This window comes from Macrotis lagotis, chromosome 1 (genome assembly GCF_037893015.1).
Source record: "Macrotis lagotis isolate mMagLag1 chromosome 1, bilby.v1.9.chrom.fasta, whole genome shotgun sequence".
NCBI classification, from domain to species: domain Eukaryota; kingdom Metazoa; phylum Chordata; class Mammalia; order Peramelemorphia; family Peramelidae; genus Macrotis; species Macrotis lagotis.
This window is the reverse complement of record NC_133658.1, coordinates 97,024,479-97,040,025: the sequence shown is the minus strand read 5'-3', so window position 1 is coordinate 97,040,025 and position 15,547 is coordinate 97,024,479. Positions and strand designations below refer to the sequence as shown.

General features: G+C 35.2%; 1 protein-coding gene and 1 long non-coding RNA gene across 6 annotated transcripts in view; one reads left to right on the top strand and one right to left on the bottom strand.

Moving 5' to 3' along the window:
- The window catches only part of SRBD1 (S1 RNA binding domain 1), a 312,756-nt gene that overhangs the window by 163,087 nt on the left and 134,122 nt on the right, over window positions 1–15,547 (top strand). For all 5 annotated transcript variants that reach the window (XM_074205166.1, XM_074205151.1, XM_074205132.1 and 2 more), the window contains one exon: window positions 9,783–9,874. In XM_074205166.1, coding sequence (XP_074061267.1) covers window positions 9,783–9,874 — 92 coding nt within the window. The remainder of the gene's footprint in view (window positions 1–9,782; window positions 9,875–15,547) is intronic.
- The window catches only part of LOC141501302 (uncharacterized), a 91,737-nt gene that overhangs the window by 38,311 nt on the left and 37,879 nt on the right, over window positions 1–15,547 (bottom strand). The window lies entirely within an intron of this gene.

Below are 15,547 nucleotides of genomic sequence, written 5' to 3'. Positions count from 1 at the left end.
TATGTGTCCTTTCTCCTCTGATATTACCTTCACTCTAGTGCGGACCATCATCACCACATGCCTAGACTATTACTATTATTTTTTGGCACATGAATTTGGAAATTTATGTACAACTTGCTATTCCTTTAAAATATATTATAAAATTATAATGCACCTTTCTTTTCTTTTTTTTCTTTTGTTCTCTTCTTCCCTGCTCCCCCTACTTTGGCTATTAGCAGACATAAATACATGCGTGTATGTGTGTGTCTAAAATAATATGTATATATACATGTATACATATACATATATGTAGAATGATTTTGCATGTATATTACAATACATAAAAATAATTTTATCCATCTAATTATCAATTCTTTTCTGGATGCAAATAGTACTTTCTTATATTGTGGTTAATTTGAGTATTTAGAGTAGTCAAAATGACTTAGTCTCTCAAGTTATTAAAATGGTATTGCTGTTACTATATGCAACATTCTCTGAATCCTGCTTATTTCTCTTCATTTCATGCCAATATATCTATGGTTTTCTAAAATCTGTGAGCTCATTATTTCTTATAGTAAAGTAGTTGTATTTCTTCTCGGTCATATACCACAACTTGTTCAGCCATTGCCCAACTGATGAGCATCCTTGCAATTTCCAGTTCTTTGCCACCACAGGAGCTGCTATAAATATTTTAAAACATTATAAGTTCTTTTCCCCTAATCATCTTTGGAAATAGACCTAGTATAGTGGTATTGCTGGATTAAAGAATATAGATAATTTAATAGCTCTTTGGACATAATTCCAGATTACCCTCCAAAATGGTTGGATCAGTTCACACAGTTCCATCATCAATGTATTAGTATTATGGTTTTTCCACTTTGCCTCCAACATTTGTCACTTTCCCCCAACAATTACTTTAGCTAATCTGATAGGTATAAAAAAGTATCTCAAGGTATTTCTCTAATCAGCAGGTTCAGAACATTTTTTATAGGACTAAAAATTGTTTTGATTTTTTAATAGAAAATTGATAGTTCATATCCTTTGATCATTTATTAATTGAGGAAGGACTCATATTCTTATAGATTTGACAAGCTTTTTATTTGAGTTATGAGACCTTTATCTGAGAATCTGTGTATAACAATTTCACCCTGATTTTCTGATTTCTTCTGATGTTGGCTACATTTGGCTTATTTGTACAAGTTTTAATTTGATGTAATCAAAGGAATACATTTTATGTCTAACTTAACTCTCTCTGTATATATTGTTTATTTATAAAATGTTTACTTATCCCTAAATCTGATGGCTAATATGTTCCCCATTCTTATTTTAATATTTCTCTTTATATCTTGGTAAATGGTGTAAGATATTAGTTTATACCCAATTTCTGCCAAATTGCTTTTGAGATTTCCCAACATTTTTAAAAACCAAAACATAAATTCATATCTATAAAACTTTTCTATACTTTTAAAAAATTTATTTATTTAAGGTAATGGGGTTAAGTGACTTGCCCAAAGTCACATAGCTAGGCAGTTATTAAGATTTGAACTCAGGTCCTCCTGACTCTAAAGCCAGTGCTTTATCCACTGTGCCACCTAGCTGCCCCATCTGCTTTACTTTTGAAGGATGTTTACATCTTACTTCCAATCTGACTTTCTAGTCTCTTTGGAAAACATTCTTAGCTACTCCTGCCTATACTTTTTAAATACAAGTTTGCTAATTTGATTTGCGTATGTGTTTCTCTCTTTTCCACTGATCTCCCTTTCTATATCTTAGCTCATACCAATAAGTTTAATAATTACTGCCATATGGTTTAACATCTGATATTGCTAAACCATCTTCCTTTACATTTTTTTCATTATTTTCTTTGATATTCTTGGCCTTTAGGTTCTTTTTTATTTTCTTCAATTGATTTTTTTATTTTATTTTTCCAATAACATGTTATAAAAGGTTTTCAACATTCATCCACATGCATATGCATATTTTTAAGTTGCATAATTTCCTTCCACCCTCCCTTCCCACCCCCCTCCCCTCAGCATTGAACAGTCAGGTGAATAATGAACATTCACATTTATGTTTGACATGTTTACCAATTAGTCATTTTCTGTATGTGGAATTAGGATTAAGGCAAAAGAAAAAACTATGAGATATGAAAGAAATACATAAAATACCTAAAAGAAATTATTAAAAAGTGAATGTAGAATTCATTCAGATTATTTGGGTTTTGTTTTGTTTTGTTTTGTTTTGTTTTGTTTTGTTTTTCCTTCTCTTGGAATGGGGATAGTGTTATCCATAGTCAGTTTCCTAGGGTTGTCTTAGCTCTCTATACTGCTGAGAGCTGCTGCATCTATTAGGGTTGATCAATTCACAATATTGCTGTTAATGTGTACAATGTTCTCTGGGTTCTGCTCCCTTTCAGATCCTCTAACTCATTCCATGCTTCTCTAGAGTCCAACCATTCATGGTTTCTTATAGAACAATACTGTTCCGCAACCTTCATACAAGTTACCATAACTTATTCAGTCATTCCCCAATTGATGGCATCCCCTCAATTTCCTGTTCTGTGCCATTACAAAAAGTAGCTGCTGTGAATATTTTGGATTTTGTGAAACCTTCTCCATTTTCATGATTTCTTTTGGATATTGACCTAATATTGGAATTGCTGGGTCAAAGGGTATGAACACTTTTATTGTTCTTTGGTCATAGTTTCATATTGCTCTCCAGAATAGTTGAATCAGTTCACAACTCCATCAACAATGCATTACCATCCCAATCCTCGCACAACCTTTCCAACATTGATCGTTTTCCCTTTTTTTTGTCATCTTAGCCAGTCTGATAGGTGTGAGGTGATAATTACATTATTTTAGTTTGCATTTCTCTAAGCAGTAGTGTTTTGGAACTTTTTTTTCATGATTATCTATAGCTTTAATTTCTTCATTTGAAAAATTGTCTGTTCATATCCTTTGACTATTTATCAATTGGAGAATGACTTGTAACTTTATAAATTTAGTTCAATTCTCTCTATATATATTTTAGAATTATCAGAACCCTTACTTGTGAAAATTATTTTCTGTTTTCCTTCTAATTTTTGCAGCATTAGTTTATTAGTGCAAATTCTTTTCAATTTAATATAGTCAAAATCATCCATTTGTAATTTATAGTGTACTCCTTTTCTTGCTTGGTTATAAATTTCTCCCTTTTCCATAGATCTGACAGGTAGAATATTTCTTGGTCTATTTATCTATCTATTGATAATATGGTTTTGCACTTTATTTCTACATCCTGTCCCCATTTTGAGCTTATTTTGGTATAAGGTGTGAGATGCAGGTCTATGCCTAGTTTTTGCCATACTGTTTTCCAGTTTTCTCAACAATTTTTGTCAGATAGTGAGTTCTTATCCCAGAAGCTAATGTCTTAGGGTTTGCCAAACAGTAGATTACTTGTAGTCATTTACTACTGTTTCTTTTGAACCTGTCCTAATCCACTGATCCATTATTCTATTTCTTAACCAGTACCAGGCAGTTTTGATGACTGCCACTTTATAGTATAATTTTAGATCTGGTAGAACTAGTCCATTTCACTTTACTTTTTTTTTTCATCACTTCCCTTGATATTCTTGACCTTTTGTTGCTCCAGATGAATTTTGTTACTATTTTTCCTAGCTCGATAAAATAGTTATTTGGCTGCTTGATTTCTGTGGCACTGAATAAGTAATTTAATTTGGGTTGAATTGTCATTTTTATTGTATTAACTCAATCTGACCATGAGCAATTGAAATTTTTCCAATTGTTTTGATCTATTTGTGTGAGAAGTGCTTTGTAATTGTGTTGTTCATATAGCTTCTGGGTTTGCCTTGGGAGGTAGTTTCCCAAATAGTTAATGTTTTCAGCAGTTACTTTTTTTTCCTTTTTTTTTTTTGCAAGGCAAATGGGGTTAAGTGGCTTGCCCAAGGCCACACAGCTAGGTAATTATTAAGTATCTGAGACCAGATTTGAACCCAGGTACTCCTGACTCCAAGGCTGGTGCTTTATCCACTACGCCACCTAGCTGCCCCCCAGCAGTTACTTTTAATGGAATTTCTCTTTCTCTCTCTTGCTCTTGGACTTCGTTGTTCATATATAGAAATGCTGATGATTTATGTGTTTATTTTATATCTTGCTACTTCACTGAATGTGTTAAATGTGTCAGGTGTTTTTAATTTTTTTATTTTATTTTATTAAGGCAATGGGGTTAAGTGACTTGCCTGAGGCCTTACAGCTAGGCAATTATTACATGTCTGAGGTTGGATTTGAACTGAGGTCCTCCTGACGGCCAATGCTCTATCCACTGCAACACTTAGCTGCCCCTAAAGTAGTTTTTTAGATGATTTTTAGGATTTTCTAAGTTTAGAATCATATCATCTTCAAAAAAGAGAAAGCTTTGCTTCCACATTGTCAATTTTGATTCCTTCAGTTTTTCTTTTATTGCTAAAGCTTAACATTTATAATACCATATATTAAATGGTATTGGTGATAATGGGCATCCTTGTTTCACCCCTGGTCTTACTAATAATGCTTCTAGTTTATCCCCATTACATATAATATTTGTTGATGATTCTAAATAGATAATGCTTATTATTTTAAGAAAAACTCCATTTATTCCTATACTTTTTAAGGTTTTTAATAGGAATGGATCTTGTATTTTATCAGACTTTTTTTAAGCATCTTTTGAGAAAAATCATGTGATTTCTGTTGATTTTGTTATTGATAATGTTTGATTATGTTGAATGTTTTCCTAATAGTGAACCATCCCTGCCTATCTGGTAAAAAATCTTCCTGATCATGATGAATAATCCTAGTAATAATATGCTGTAATTTTGTTGCTAAGATTTTATTTAAGATTTTTAGGGAGATTTGCTTTGTTTTGGTTCTTCCTGGATTAGGTATCAGTACCATAATGGTATCATAAAAGGAATCTCCTGTTTTTAAAAATAGTTTATTTAGAATAGGAATTAATTATTCCTTAAATGTTTGGTAGAATTCTCTTGAAATCCATCTGGACTGGAGATTTTTTTCTATGGAAATTTATAGATGCTTTCTTCAGTTTCTTTTTCTGAAAAAAGTATTTTATTTCCTCTGGACAGTTTACATTTTTGGAATATTCTTCCATTTTACTCATTATCAAATTTATGGACATACAATTTGGCAGCATAGCTCCAAATTTCCTCTTCAATTTCCTCCTTATTGTTGGTTAGTTCACCCTTTTCATTTTTGATACTGGGGATTTGGTTATCTTCTTTCTTTTTTTTAATTTACTTTAGCTGAAGCATGTTATATTTTGTCCAACCTTTTACCTTCATCCTGTATGTGGCTCTCTGTGTTTCTTTCAGTCCCTTCTTTCCTTTCCCTCCCCCCCCCCCCCCACTTCCCTGTAGAGTAGCATAGATTTTTAAACTCAATTGGTAATGTATCTTATTGCCCTTCTGGGCCAAATCTGTTGAATAGAATTTACTCAGTGTTCACACCCTCCCTCCTTTCCCTTTACTATAGATTTTTGTGCTTCTTCACTTGGTTTTATTTATTGATAGTAATGCTATCAATCAAGTACCATAAAACAAAGTACCATCATTCAGAGGCTTGATAAGTTCAAAGTTCTATCAATCAAAATACAATGACAGATTGATTGATTGATTGTTCCTTTGATAAGCAGCATTGCCTCATTGCCACTGTCTCAAAATGGCCAATGGATAGAGCACTTGCCTTGGAATCAGGAGGACTGGAGTTCAAATCTAGCCTCTTGATACTTATTAGCTGTATGACCTTGGGTAAATTACTTAACCCTGATTGCTCTGTATCCAGGGCCATCTCCAGTTTTCCCGATTCATATGGAGGAGAAAATGAGACTCTTGATTTAGCATAGCATCCCCCTCACTCTAACCCAATTCATGTGCTTGTCATGACATCTCCTCCCTGATGTTATGCTCTTATATTATTGTCAATATTAAAACACTTCTCAAGTTATTAATCAACTCAAATTATAATCAATGTTTACCTTACCCCTTTTCAAGCACCCTCCAAGGAGATACAGTTCTTTAGAGCCAAAGCATGTGCAAAACTAAATCATTTCTTGAACCCTTTGTACTGCTGTGCCTCCCCCCCCATACTTTCTCCCACACTCCACTCCGCCTGCTGTACCTATAGAGCCTCTAAGTGCTCTAAGCATTCTGAAGAACTCTTTAGAACTCTGCAATTCATTTTAAAGTATGGGAGACACTGACTTCAGACTACCCAGCATAGGATACCCTCATCAGAGAAAGTGCTAAGCTTTATGAGAAAAGCAGAATTAAAATAGGTCAGAGGAAACCGAGACACATAAGTTTAGAGTAAGCAACCTAGTTTTTCATCTGGGTTTTTTGTCTGAAACATAGAGATGTCATCATGGTCCTCTTCAATGGAAAGACAAGAAGCAACTATAATACCATTATCCTCTAAATCCAATCTCTTCTATTATATTCATCCTTTTTAATATCTTAAGAGAAATATAATTCTCAAGAGTTAGAATTGTTACATCTTCTCTTATAGGGTTGTATACAATTTGATGTTGAGTAGCATTTGTTTCATTTACATTATAATGAATCTCTTGAGTCTTATATTGGAGAGTAAATTCTTTGTTCAGTTCCAGTGGTCTTTTTATCAGGAAATTTACTAAGTCCCCAATGGTATATGCTGAATTTTGCAGGGTTATAAATTCTTGATTGTATTTCCAAGTCCTTTACACTCCAATATATGGTATTCTTGGTCCTCTGATCCTTCAGTGTTGAAGTTGATAGGTGTTATATAAGTCTGAATGTGTTTCCTTTGTATTTAAATCACTTCTGTTTTTGCTGCTTGTAGTAAACTCTCCTTTATTTGAGAATTCTAGAATTTAGTTATGATAGTAGCCCTTGTAGTTTTTATTCTGGGATTTCTTTCTGGACAAGTTCTGTGTATTCTTTCAGTGGCTGTTTTGACTTCTTGATCTAGCAGATTTGGACAGTTTTTTTTTTATAATTTCCTGAAAGATAGTTTCTAGGTTTTTTGGTAATTTCCTGAAAGATATTTTCCTGGGTATTTTTTTTTTTTTTTGATCTAAGCTTTCTGGTAGTACAATAATTTGTAAATTAGCTCTCCTGAGCTAGGTCGTTTGTTTTTCCTAAAAGGTGCTTTGTGTTTTCTTCAATTTTTTCAGTCTTTTTACTTTGTTTGATGGAATCGTGTAGTCTTTTAGATTCATTGGTTTCTATTTGTCTAATTCTAATTTTTAGGGTTTTGTTTTCTGCAGTTTGCTTTTGTGTTTCCTTTTCCAATTGGTTAATTTTACTCTTTGCTGAGTTGCATTCCTTTTCCAGTTGGTCAGTTTTATTTTTTGAAGAATTACATTCTTTTTCCAGTTGGTAATTTTTACTTTTAAAGGAACTGATTTCTTTGATCAATTTTTCATAAATTTTCCTAAGTGATTGTCATTTCTTTTTTTTTCCATTTTTCATCTTGATTGCCTGAAAGCTAATTCTGGGGCACAGGGAGTATTGACCAAGCTGTTGCCTTTGCAGAGATTTGTTTCCTTAAGTCCAGATTCTACCTATACATTGGTTTGTTCCCAAACCATTCCTGACATTTGCCCCCTTGTTCCCAGTGTTCAGACTTTGTTTCCAGTTGGACCCTTCTCTGCTGGCTTGCTGATTAGCTGCCAGGACCTATTGTCAAACTGTAGGGACCTGCACTGCTCTGTGTGTAAAAGGCTCCTGGCTTTCCCGCTCTCTGGAGAAGCTGGGTTTTACCCCCCCCCCCCCCCCCCCAAGAGACAGACCTTCACCCTGAAGGTCCTCCATGATGTCTACCATTGAAAGTTTCTTTGGATCATGTCTTTTTTTTTGGTAGGATCTGTAGCTTTAGTGTCTGTACAGAGGCTTCATTTAGCTTTGTGTAGGATAAAGCATTGGGAGCATGGGAGCTTCACTCTGCCCTGGAAGTCTCACTTTTGTTTTTCAAACGAATTTTGTTACTGATTTTTCTAATTCAGTAAAATAATTTTTTTGCTAATTTAATTGGTGATGACACTGAATATAATTTAAATAAAGTTGTCATTTTTATCATATTGACCCTTCTTCCCTTGAATAATATTTCTTTAGTTATTTAAATCTGATTACTTTGCATGAACTTCTTTCATAATTTCGTTCATATAGTTCCTGAATTTGTTTTGACAGATGTATTCCCAGGTATTTTATAGTATCTAGAATCATTGTTATACATGTCTGGAATATTATAGTCATATGCTGGTTGGTTTCCCTAACACGAATTTCTTCCCACTCTACTTAATCCTCCATTGAGCTGTCAGTGATCTTTTAAAAGTGTAACTGTTACCATGTCATTCCCCTTCAACCCTCTTATTCACTAACTTAACCCTCTCTAAACTCCAGTGGCTCCCTATTATCTGTAGAATCAAATGACATCCTGTTGGTCATCAGAGTCCTTCATAACTGTTGCCATCCCTTAACCACCCTAACCTTCACCCCCTTCCTTTTGTTTTTAGAAATTCTCCTCATATCTCTACATACTTAGTGATCAGTGACACTGGTCTCAGCAGTTGGGTGGCTTAGTAGTTAGAGCACTGTCCTGGCCTGAGTTCAAATGTGATCTCTCACACTTTGTGACCATAAGCAAGTCCCCGGGCTTAGTAGTTAGAGCACTGTCCTGGAGTCAGGAAAGCCTGAGTTCAAATGTGATCTCTCACACTTTGTGACCATAAGCAAGTCCCCAGGCTTAGTAGTTAGAGCACTGTCCTGGAGTCAGGAAAGCCTGAGTTCAAATGTGATCTCTCACACTTTGTGACCATAAGCAAGTCCCCAGACTTGTCCTCATTTTCTCAAGTGTAAAATTGGGATAACAATAGCACTTTTTTCACATTTTGTTATGAGAATTAAATGAGATTTAATATTTTAATATTTGTTAAGTACAAAAAATGCTTGTTCCTTTTCCCTTTTCCTTTCCTTTGTAAAGAGACTCTCTTTTTGAACTAAATGTTCCCTGTTCTCAGAAAGTTATCCATAATCTCTGCCTTCTGTTCCACTTCATGTCTCAGCTAAAATACTGTCTTCCACAGGAAGGCTAGTACTGTGTGTGTGAGAGAGAGTGTGTGTGTGTGTGTGTGTGTGTGTGTGTGTGTGTCTTTGTGTCTGTGTCAGTCTGTGTGTGAATCTGTATCTGTGTGTTTCTCTATAGCTTGTGTGAACATAGTTCTTCACATATTGTGCTTTTTAAGAACTCCATGAGAGCAGGCATGGTATTTTGCCCTTCTTTGAATCCCTAGGGCTTAGCACAGGGCCTGATACAAATTGTGTTTAAGAAATTTTTTTTTGACTGTTGAAAAAAAATAAATGCATGTTGCCACTTCTCATCTTTTTTCACATCAGACCATTAGTTATTTTCATCATAGAGCACAGCTGTTGTGTTCTCTTCACATTAGCCCTGTAGTGCCACTGTAAGAGACTGGACCACAAATATCATAGAGGTAGTTTTAGAATTTAGGTCTGCTGTTCTGAAAACTACACATATGTCCTTAGTGTTTGATTCTCATGCTTGATTAAATCAGCATCATAAAATATTGAGATCCTAAGGTTTTCATTTTTCTTCCATATAATTTTGAGTAAGACAAGGACATAAATGACTATAAGTAAGTTGGTAAGAAAGAAGGTATGATATACAGTGAGAGAGCTTTACTTTTATTTTCCATTTTCTTTGTGCTCATTTTCAATAATTTGCTATCCTTTTTTTCCTCTCCTTTTTCTCCAGCATTGTCAATGAAGCAGGAGCATCAATCTACAGTGTTAGTCCTGAAGCTAACAAAGAGATGCCAGGCTTAGACCCCAATTTGAGAAGTGCTGGTAAGAAAACACTATTAACCATTATAATAAAAGTAGACTTTGTGCCTTAAAAATAAATGTTATGTCAAAGTTGCCAACTTAGTTTCTAAGAGCTTCTACAGAAACAAAAGATTGTGCCAGCAAAGCATACATAGAGGGAGAGTAGTCATCAAAATTGTTGGGGTTTTTTTTTTAGATTTTGCAAGGCAATGGGGTTAAGTGGCTTGCCCAAGGCTACACAGGTAGGTAATTATTAAGTGTCTGAAGCCAGTTTGAACTCAGGTACTCCTGACTCCAAGGCCAGTGCTCTATCCACTGCGCCACCTAGCCGCCCTCAAAATTGTTAATGTACAGAGCAGGTCTTTGTGAATGAAAAAGTTTATAACTACTTCTTTAGACCTTTTGCTTAGGTGGAGCCGTACTTTCAAATACATCACTTCCACAAAAATTGGTATATTAAAGACTGAGTAATTAGAGTAGGCATTTTTCAAGTGGAGTATGTTAGGGAATAAGACTGATTTTTCACAAATATTTATAAAGGGTATCACCTAGAATTTCACATTTTGAAAGTAGTCTGGTCATTTTGGAACTTTCTGTGATTTTATTGCATGGGGCTTCTTTAATGATAATAATGTCTTCTTCATACCCTACATAAAAACGTATGTACCAAAGAACAGCCCAAAGAATCATGAATATCTGCATTAAGAGCCTATTCCTCATATTTATTGTCTTTGGCTTTGTGACCTTCAACAAGTCACTTAACTATTCACTTCCTTGGAGTACTCTCTAAGATTGAAAGCTTCAGAGATAGTCTTCACATATTAACAACATGAGATGTGGTAGTTGCACCAAACCAATCAAATTTATGTAAAATAGCTATTTTGAAAGAATGAGCTTAAATTGTTATTTAAATACATGTTGCCCTTAAATTAAAGAAATTCATGTAGGAAGTTTAAAAAATTATAAAGTACTTATTTACTTTTATGTATAAATTGGTTTTGGGTTCACTGCTTAACTTTTAAAAACTTTTTTAAGGGCAACTAGTTAGCACAGTGGATAGAACACTAGCCCTGGCATCAGGAGGACCTTAGTTTAAATCTGCCCTCGTACACTTAATAATTACCTTGAGCATGTCACTTAATCTCATTGCCTTGCAAAACCCAAAATACAGGCAAACAAAAAACTTCTTTAAAGCAGATTCAATGTTCTCTTTGTATTATATATACCTCATTTGTCTTGTCAGTTTGCCTGTTAATGCTTTCACTCAACATTTATTTTTCTGTCAGGCCTCTGGGCTAATATATCTACATAACTTCCTTCTTCATGTGTTTATTAAATGTTTACTATATGGAAGACAGATCCTTGACAGGAAAGGATGTTTTAGTGTAGCAGAAGAGATAAGGCAAGGACATAAATGGTCATAAGTAAATAAATAAGAGAGGAGATATACTCTGGAAGAAATTATTTCTGGTTAAGATGATCACAGAGGGTTTCTTCCACATAGTGGAAACTTAATAAGTGCTTATTGGCATCTGAGTTAGGCCTTAAAGGATGGAATGGTTTTTAACAGGAATACCTAGAGGGGGTGTATATTCAAGAAAAAGGAAAAATGTTGAGCAAAAAAGCTCAGAGGTAGGAAACAGTAGAGTGAATCTGGAGGATATGGTAAGTAGTTGTGTGATTGGGAATTTATGGTACCTGAAGGAAAGATTAGACCAAAGTCTGAAAGGCTTTCTTCCTTTCATCTTTCTCTTATATGTTGCTTGGAAATCTACCTTGTAAACATTTCCACTCACATGAATTGGTCCAATAACCTAGATAGGAAGGAGGAAGGAGAAAGGGTAGTATGGCTTCTAGGTTCTATGTCTTTGGAAAACCTTATTGTAAACAAATAATACAACATTAAAGTTACATTAGGGTAGCTGGAGGACTAGAAGAAACTTTTTTTGATTCTTAGAACCAGGTAGATTGAATGATCAAATGTTGAGGTATGCCTTTGTTCTAGTAATGTTTCCATTTGATGGCATTAAACATTCCATTAATCTTGGTGCTAGGAGATGGAGATGGGTCTGAGACATTCAGAACTGGTATAGGATTCAGATGAGTTTCATGGCATATGGCTGTTTCAGTTCATGCATTTGGCAGTACTTGAAGTATTAAATTCTTGGTCCTTGGTGATGATTGTATTGTACTGGGCAACTGAGTCCCAATAGAAAGGGGTAATGCAGTTTATTTTTAGGTTAAGTACCTCACATTGCTTCTCCACTAGAGCCTATCAGATCTCAGACTTTTGGATTACTCATCTTGAATGAAGTGGATACCATTAATTGTTTTGGTTACCACAGGATCTATTTTTCTCTAACCAAGTTATAAAAACCTTGATTCTCTCAGAGTTGGGGCATAGCAGTCTTTCTCAAGGATGAGAAGTGATAAACTACAGGATAGGAGGTTGTTTGAGGAGCAGTCATTTGAAGTTGTACTGGACTTTAAATGCCTTTCTCCTTTGTTTGAAGTCTTTCCTTAAGTAGCTTCACATAGTCTAAGTTTTAACAGACTTTCACTCTTTTGTATTAAGAAGTTCTAGTTGTATTTAACTCAGTTGCTCCTATGTTTTTGCCCCTGCAATTTCTCCCATCTGGAATTTCCCCTTCCTTTCTTGCTGTATCAGTCCTTAAAGATCCAACTCATATATCACCTCTTCAACAAAATGCCTGGGATCCTCATCTTTGATGTTGTCTAATTTGGACACTTTAATACTACTTGAACGCCACTTTATTATTTCTGTGCAAGTTTTGATCCCTTACTAAAGAGTAAGACCTTCAGAACTGAGACTTTATGTAATGTCTAGAATCTCAAGTGGCAAAACGAAACCCTCATTTTACATATGAAAGTGCAGTGGCACAGGATGGGGAGGGTAAAAAAGAGAGAAAGAAGTAAACATTTATATAGATGGCACAGTGGAGAGTTCCAGGCCTATAGTCAGGAAAACTCATCTTTGTGAGATCTAATTTAGCCTCAGACTCTAAAATAGCTGTGTGACTCTGAGGAAATCACTTAACTCTGTTTGCCTTAAGTTTCCTCATCTGTAAAATGGACTGGAGAAGAAAGTGATGAATATTCCAGTGCCTGCCAAGAAAACCCCAAATGGTTCCAAAGAGTCAGACACACACCTGAAACCCTTGTTGCTGTTCAGTTGTGAGATGTCATTTTACATATGTTTGTCTTATATTCCCCAGCTGCAAAATGGGGCAAAAAACAACACCTACTTCATAGGATTGTTGTGAGGATCAAATGATCATATGAGGTAAAATCTAAAAAGGCACTCGGCTGATACAGAGCCTGGCAAACATATATTAAATGCCCAGATTTACACAGATAGCAAATCTCAGGGGATGGATATGAACTCGAATCTTCCTGACTCTAGGCCCAGCACTCTGTCCATGGCCCTGTATCAGTTAAATGTTGTGCCTAAGGTTGCACAGCCTCTAAGTATTAGAAGAGGTCTTAGAACCTGGGCTTTTCAATGTCTACTTAACTTTCAACTAAACCATGCTCTATCTTTATATCTCACCACAATTGGCTAGCATAGTGTCTTCTACATCCTCAAATCAAATGTATGTGTTTCTGTATGTGTTTCTGCTCATAGATACTTTTAGTTTCATCTACATTCACTCAGCAACTAACAGCATGGTGTAACTGAAGATACACTGGACTTAGAAGATCCTGGGTTCTGCTTTCAGTTCCGACACCTTAATTAGCTGTATGGTTTTAGGCAAATATCTCCACCTTTCTGGGCCTTAAAAGATTCTTACATATATCAGGTGTCCAAAATCCTAGTGCAGTTTTAAGCTTTTAGTAACATCAAAAGTGTAAATCTTTTTTTTAAAGATTTTATTTATTTTGAGTTTTACAATTTTCCCCCAATCTTACTTCCCTCCCCCCATTCCCCACAGAAGGCCATTTGCCAGTCTTTACATTGTTTCCATGGTATACACTGATCCAAATTGAATGTGATGAGAGAGAAATCATATCCTTAAGGAAGAAACATAAAGTAGAAGAGATAACAAGATCAGACAATAAGATATCAGTTTTTTTTCTCAATTAAAAGTAATAGTCCTTGGTCTTTGTTCAAACTCCACACTTCTTTCTCTGGATACAGATGGTATTCTCCATTGTAGACAGCCCCAAATTGTCCCTGATTGTTGCACTGATGGAATGAGTGAGAACATCAAGGTTGATCATTGCCCCCATGTTGTTTAGGTATACAGCATTTTTCTGGTCCTGCTCATCTCACTCAGCATCAGTTCATGCAGATCCCTCCAGGCTTCCCTGAATTCTCATCCTTCCTGGTTTCTAATAGAACAATAGTGTTCCATGACATACATATACCACAGCTTGCTAAGCCATTCCCCAATTGAAGGATATTTACTTGATTTCCAATTCTTTGCCACTGCAAACAGGGCTGCTATGAATTTTTTTTGTACAAGTGATGTTTTTACCCTTTTTCATCATCTCTTCAGGGTACAGACCCAGTAGTGGTATTGCTGGATCAAAGGGTATGCACATTTTTGTTGCCCTTTGGGCATAGTTCCAAATTTCTCTCCAGAAAGGTTGGATGAGTTCACAGCTCCACCAACAGTGTAATAGTGTCCCAGACTTCCCATATACCTTCCAACAATGATTATTTTCCTTTCTGGTTATATTGGCCAGTCTGAGAGGTGTGAGGTGGTACCTCAGAGAAGCTTTAAGCATTTCTCTACTAAGTAATGATTTAGAGCAATTTTTCATATGACAGTGAATTGCTTTGATCTCATCTGTAAATTGCCTTTGCATATCCTTTGACCATTTGTCAATTGGGGAATGGCTTTTTTTTTTTTTTTAGATTTTTCAAGGCAATGGGGTTAAGTGGCTTGCCCAAGGCCACACGGCTAGGTAATTATTAAGTGTCTGAGGTCGGATTTGAAACCAGGTCCTCCTGACTCCAAGGCTGGTGCTCTATCCACTGTGCCACCTAGCCGCCCCAATGGCTTTTTTTAAAAATAGAATTTGACTCAATTCTCTGTATATTTGAGGAATGAGTCCTTTTGTCAGAAACATTAGTTATAAAGATTGTTTCCCAGTTTATTACATTTCTTTTGATCTTGTTGGTTTTGTCTGTGGAAAAGCTTTTTTAATTTAATGTAATCGAAATCATCTAGTTTGTTTTTAGTCATGTTCTCCATCTCTTCCTTAGTCATAAACTGCTCCCCTTTCCATAGACCTGACAGGAAAACTAGTCCTTGATCTTCTAGTTTGCTTATAGTGTTGTTTTATGTCTAAATCCTGTATCCATTTGGATCTTATCTTGGTATATAGGGTGTGAGGTGTTGGTCTAATCTCAGTTTCTTCCGTACTAACTTCTAATTTTCCCAGCAGTTTTTATTGAAGAGTCAAAAGTATAAATCTTACAAAAGCATATTCTGAAATTATAATCTTACAAAATATATTTTTTGAAAGTTTGATTATTTAAAATTTTATACTGTTTTTGTTTTGTGAATTTTTTTATTTTAACAAGACTAGGCATCCTTTCATCATGTGTTGCATATTTAACAATTTCTGGTAGACACTCTCAGACAAGTGGATTGGTATAAATGATTCTTTTGCTTAGCTACCTCAATTACTGAGTTTCTATTTTACTTTTTCTTGTGGGTTCAC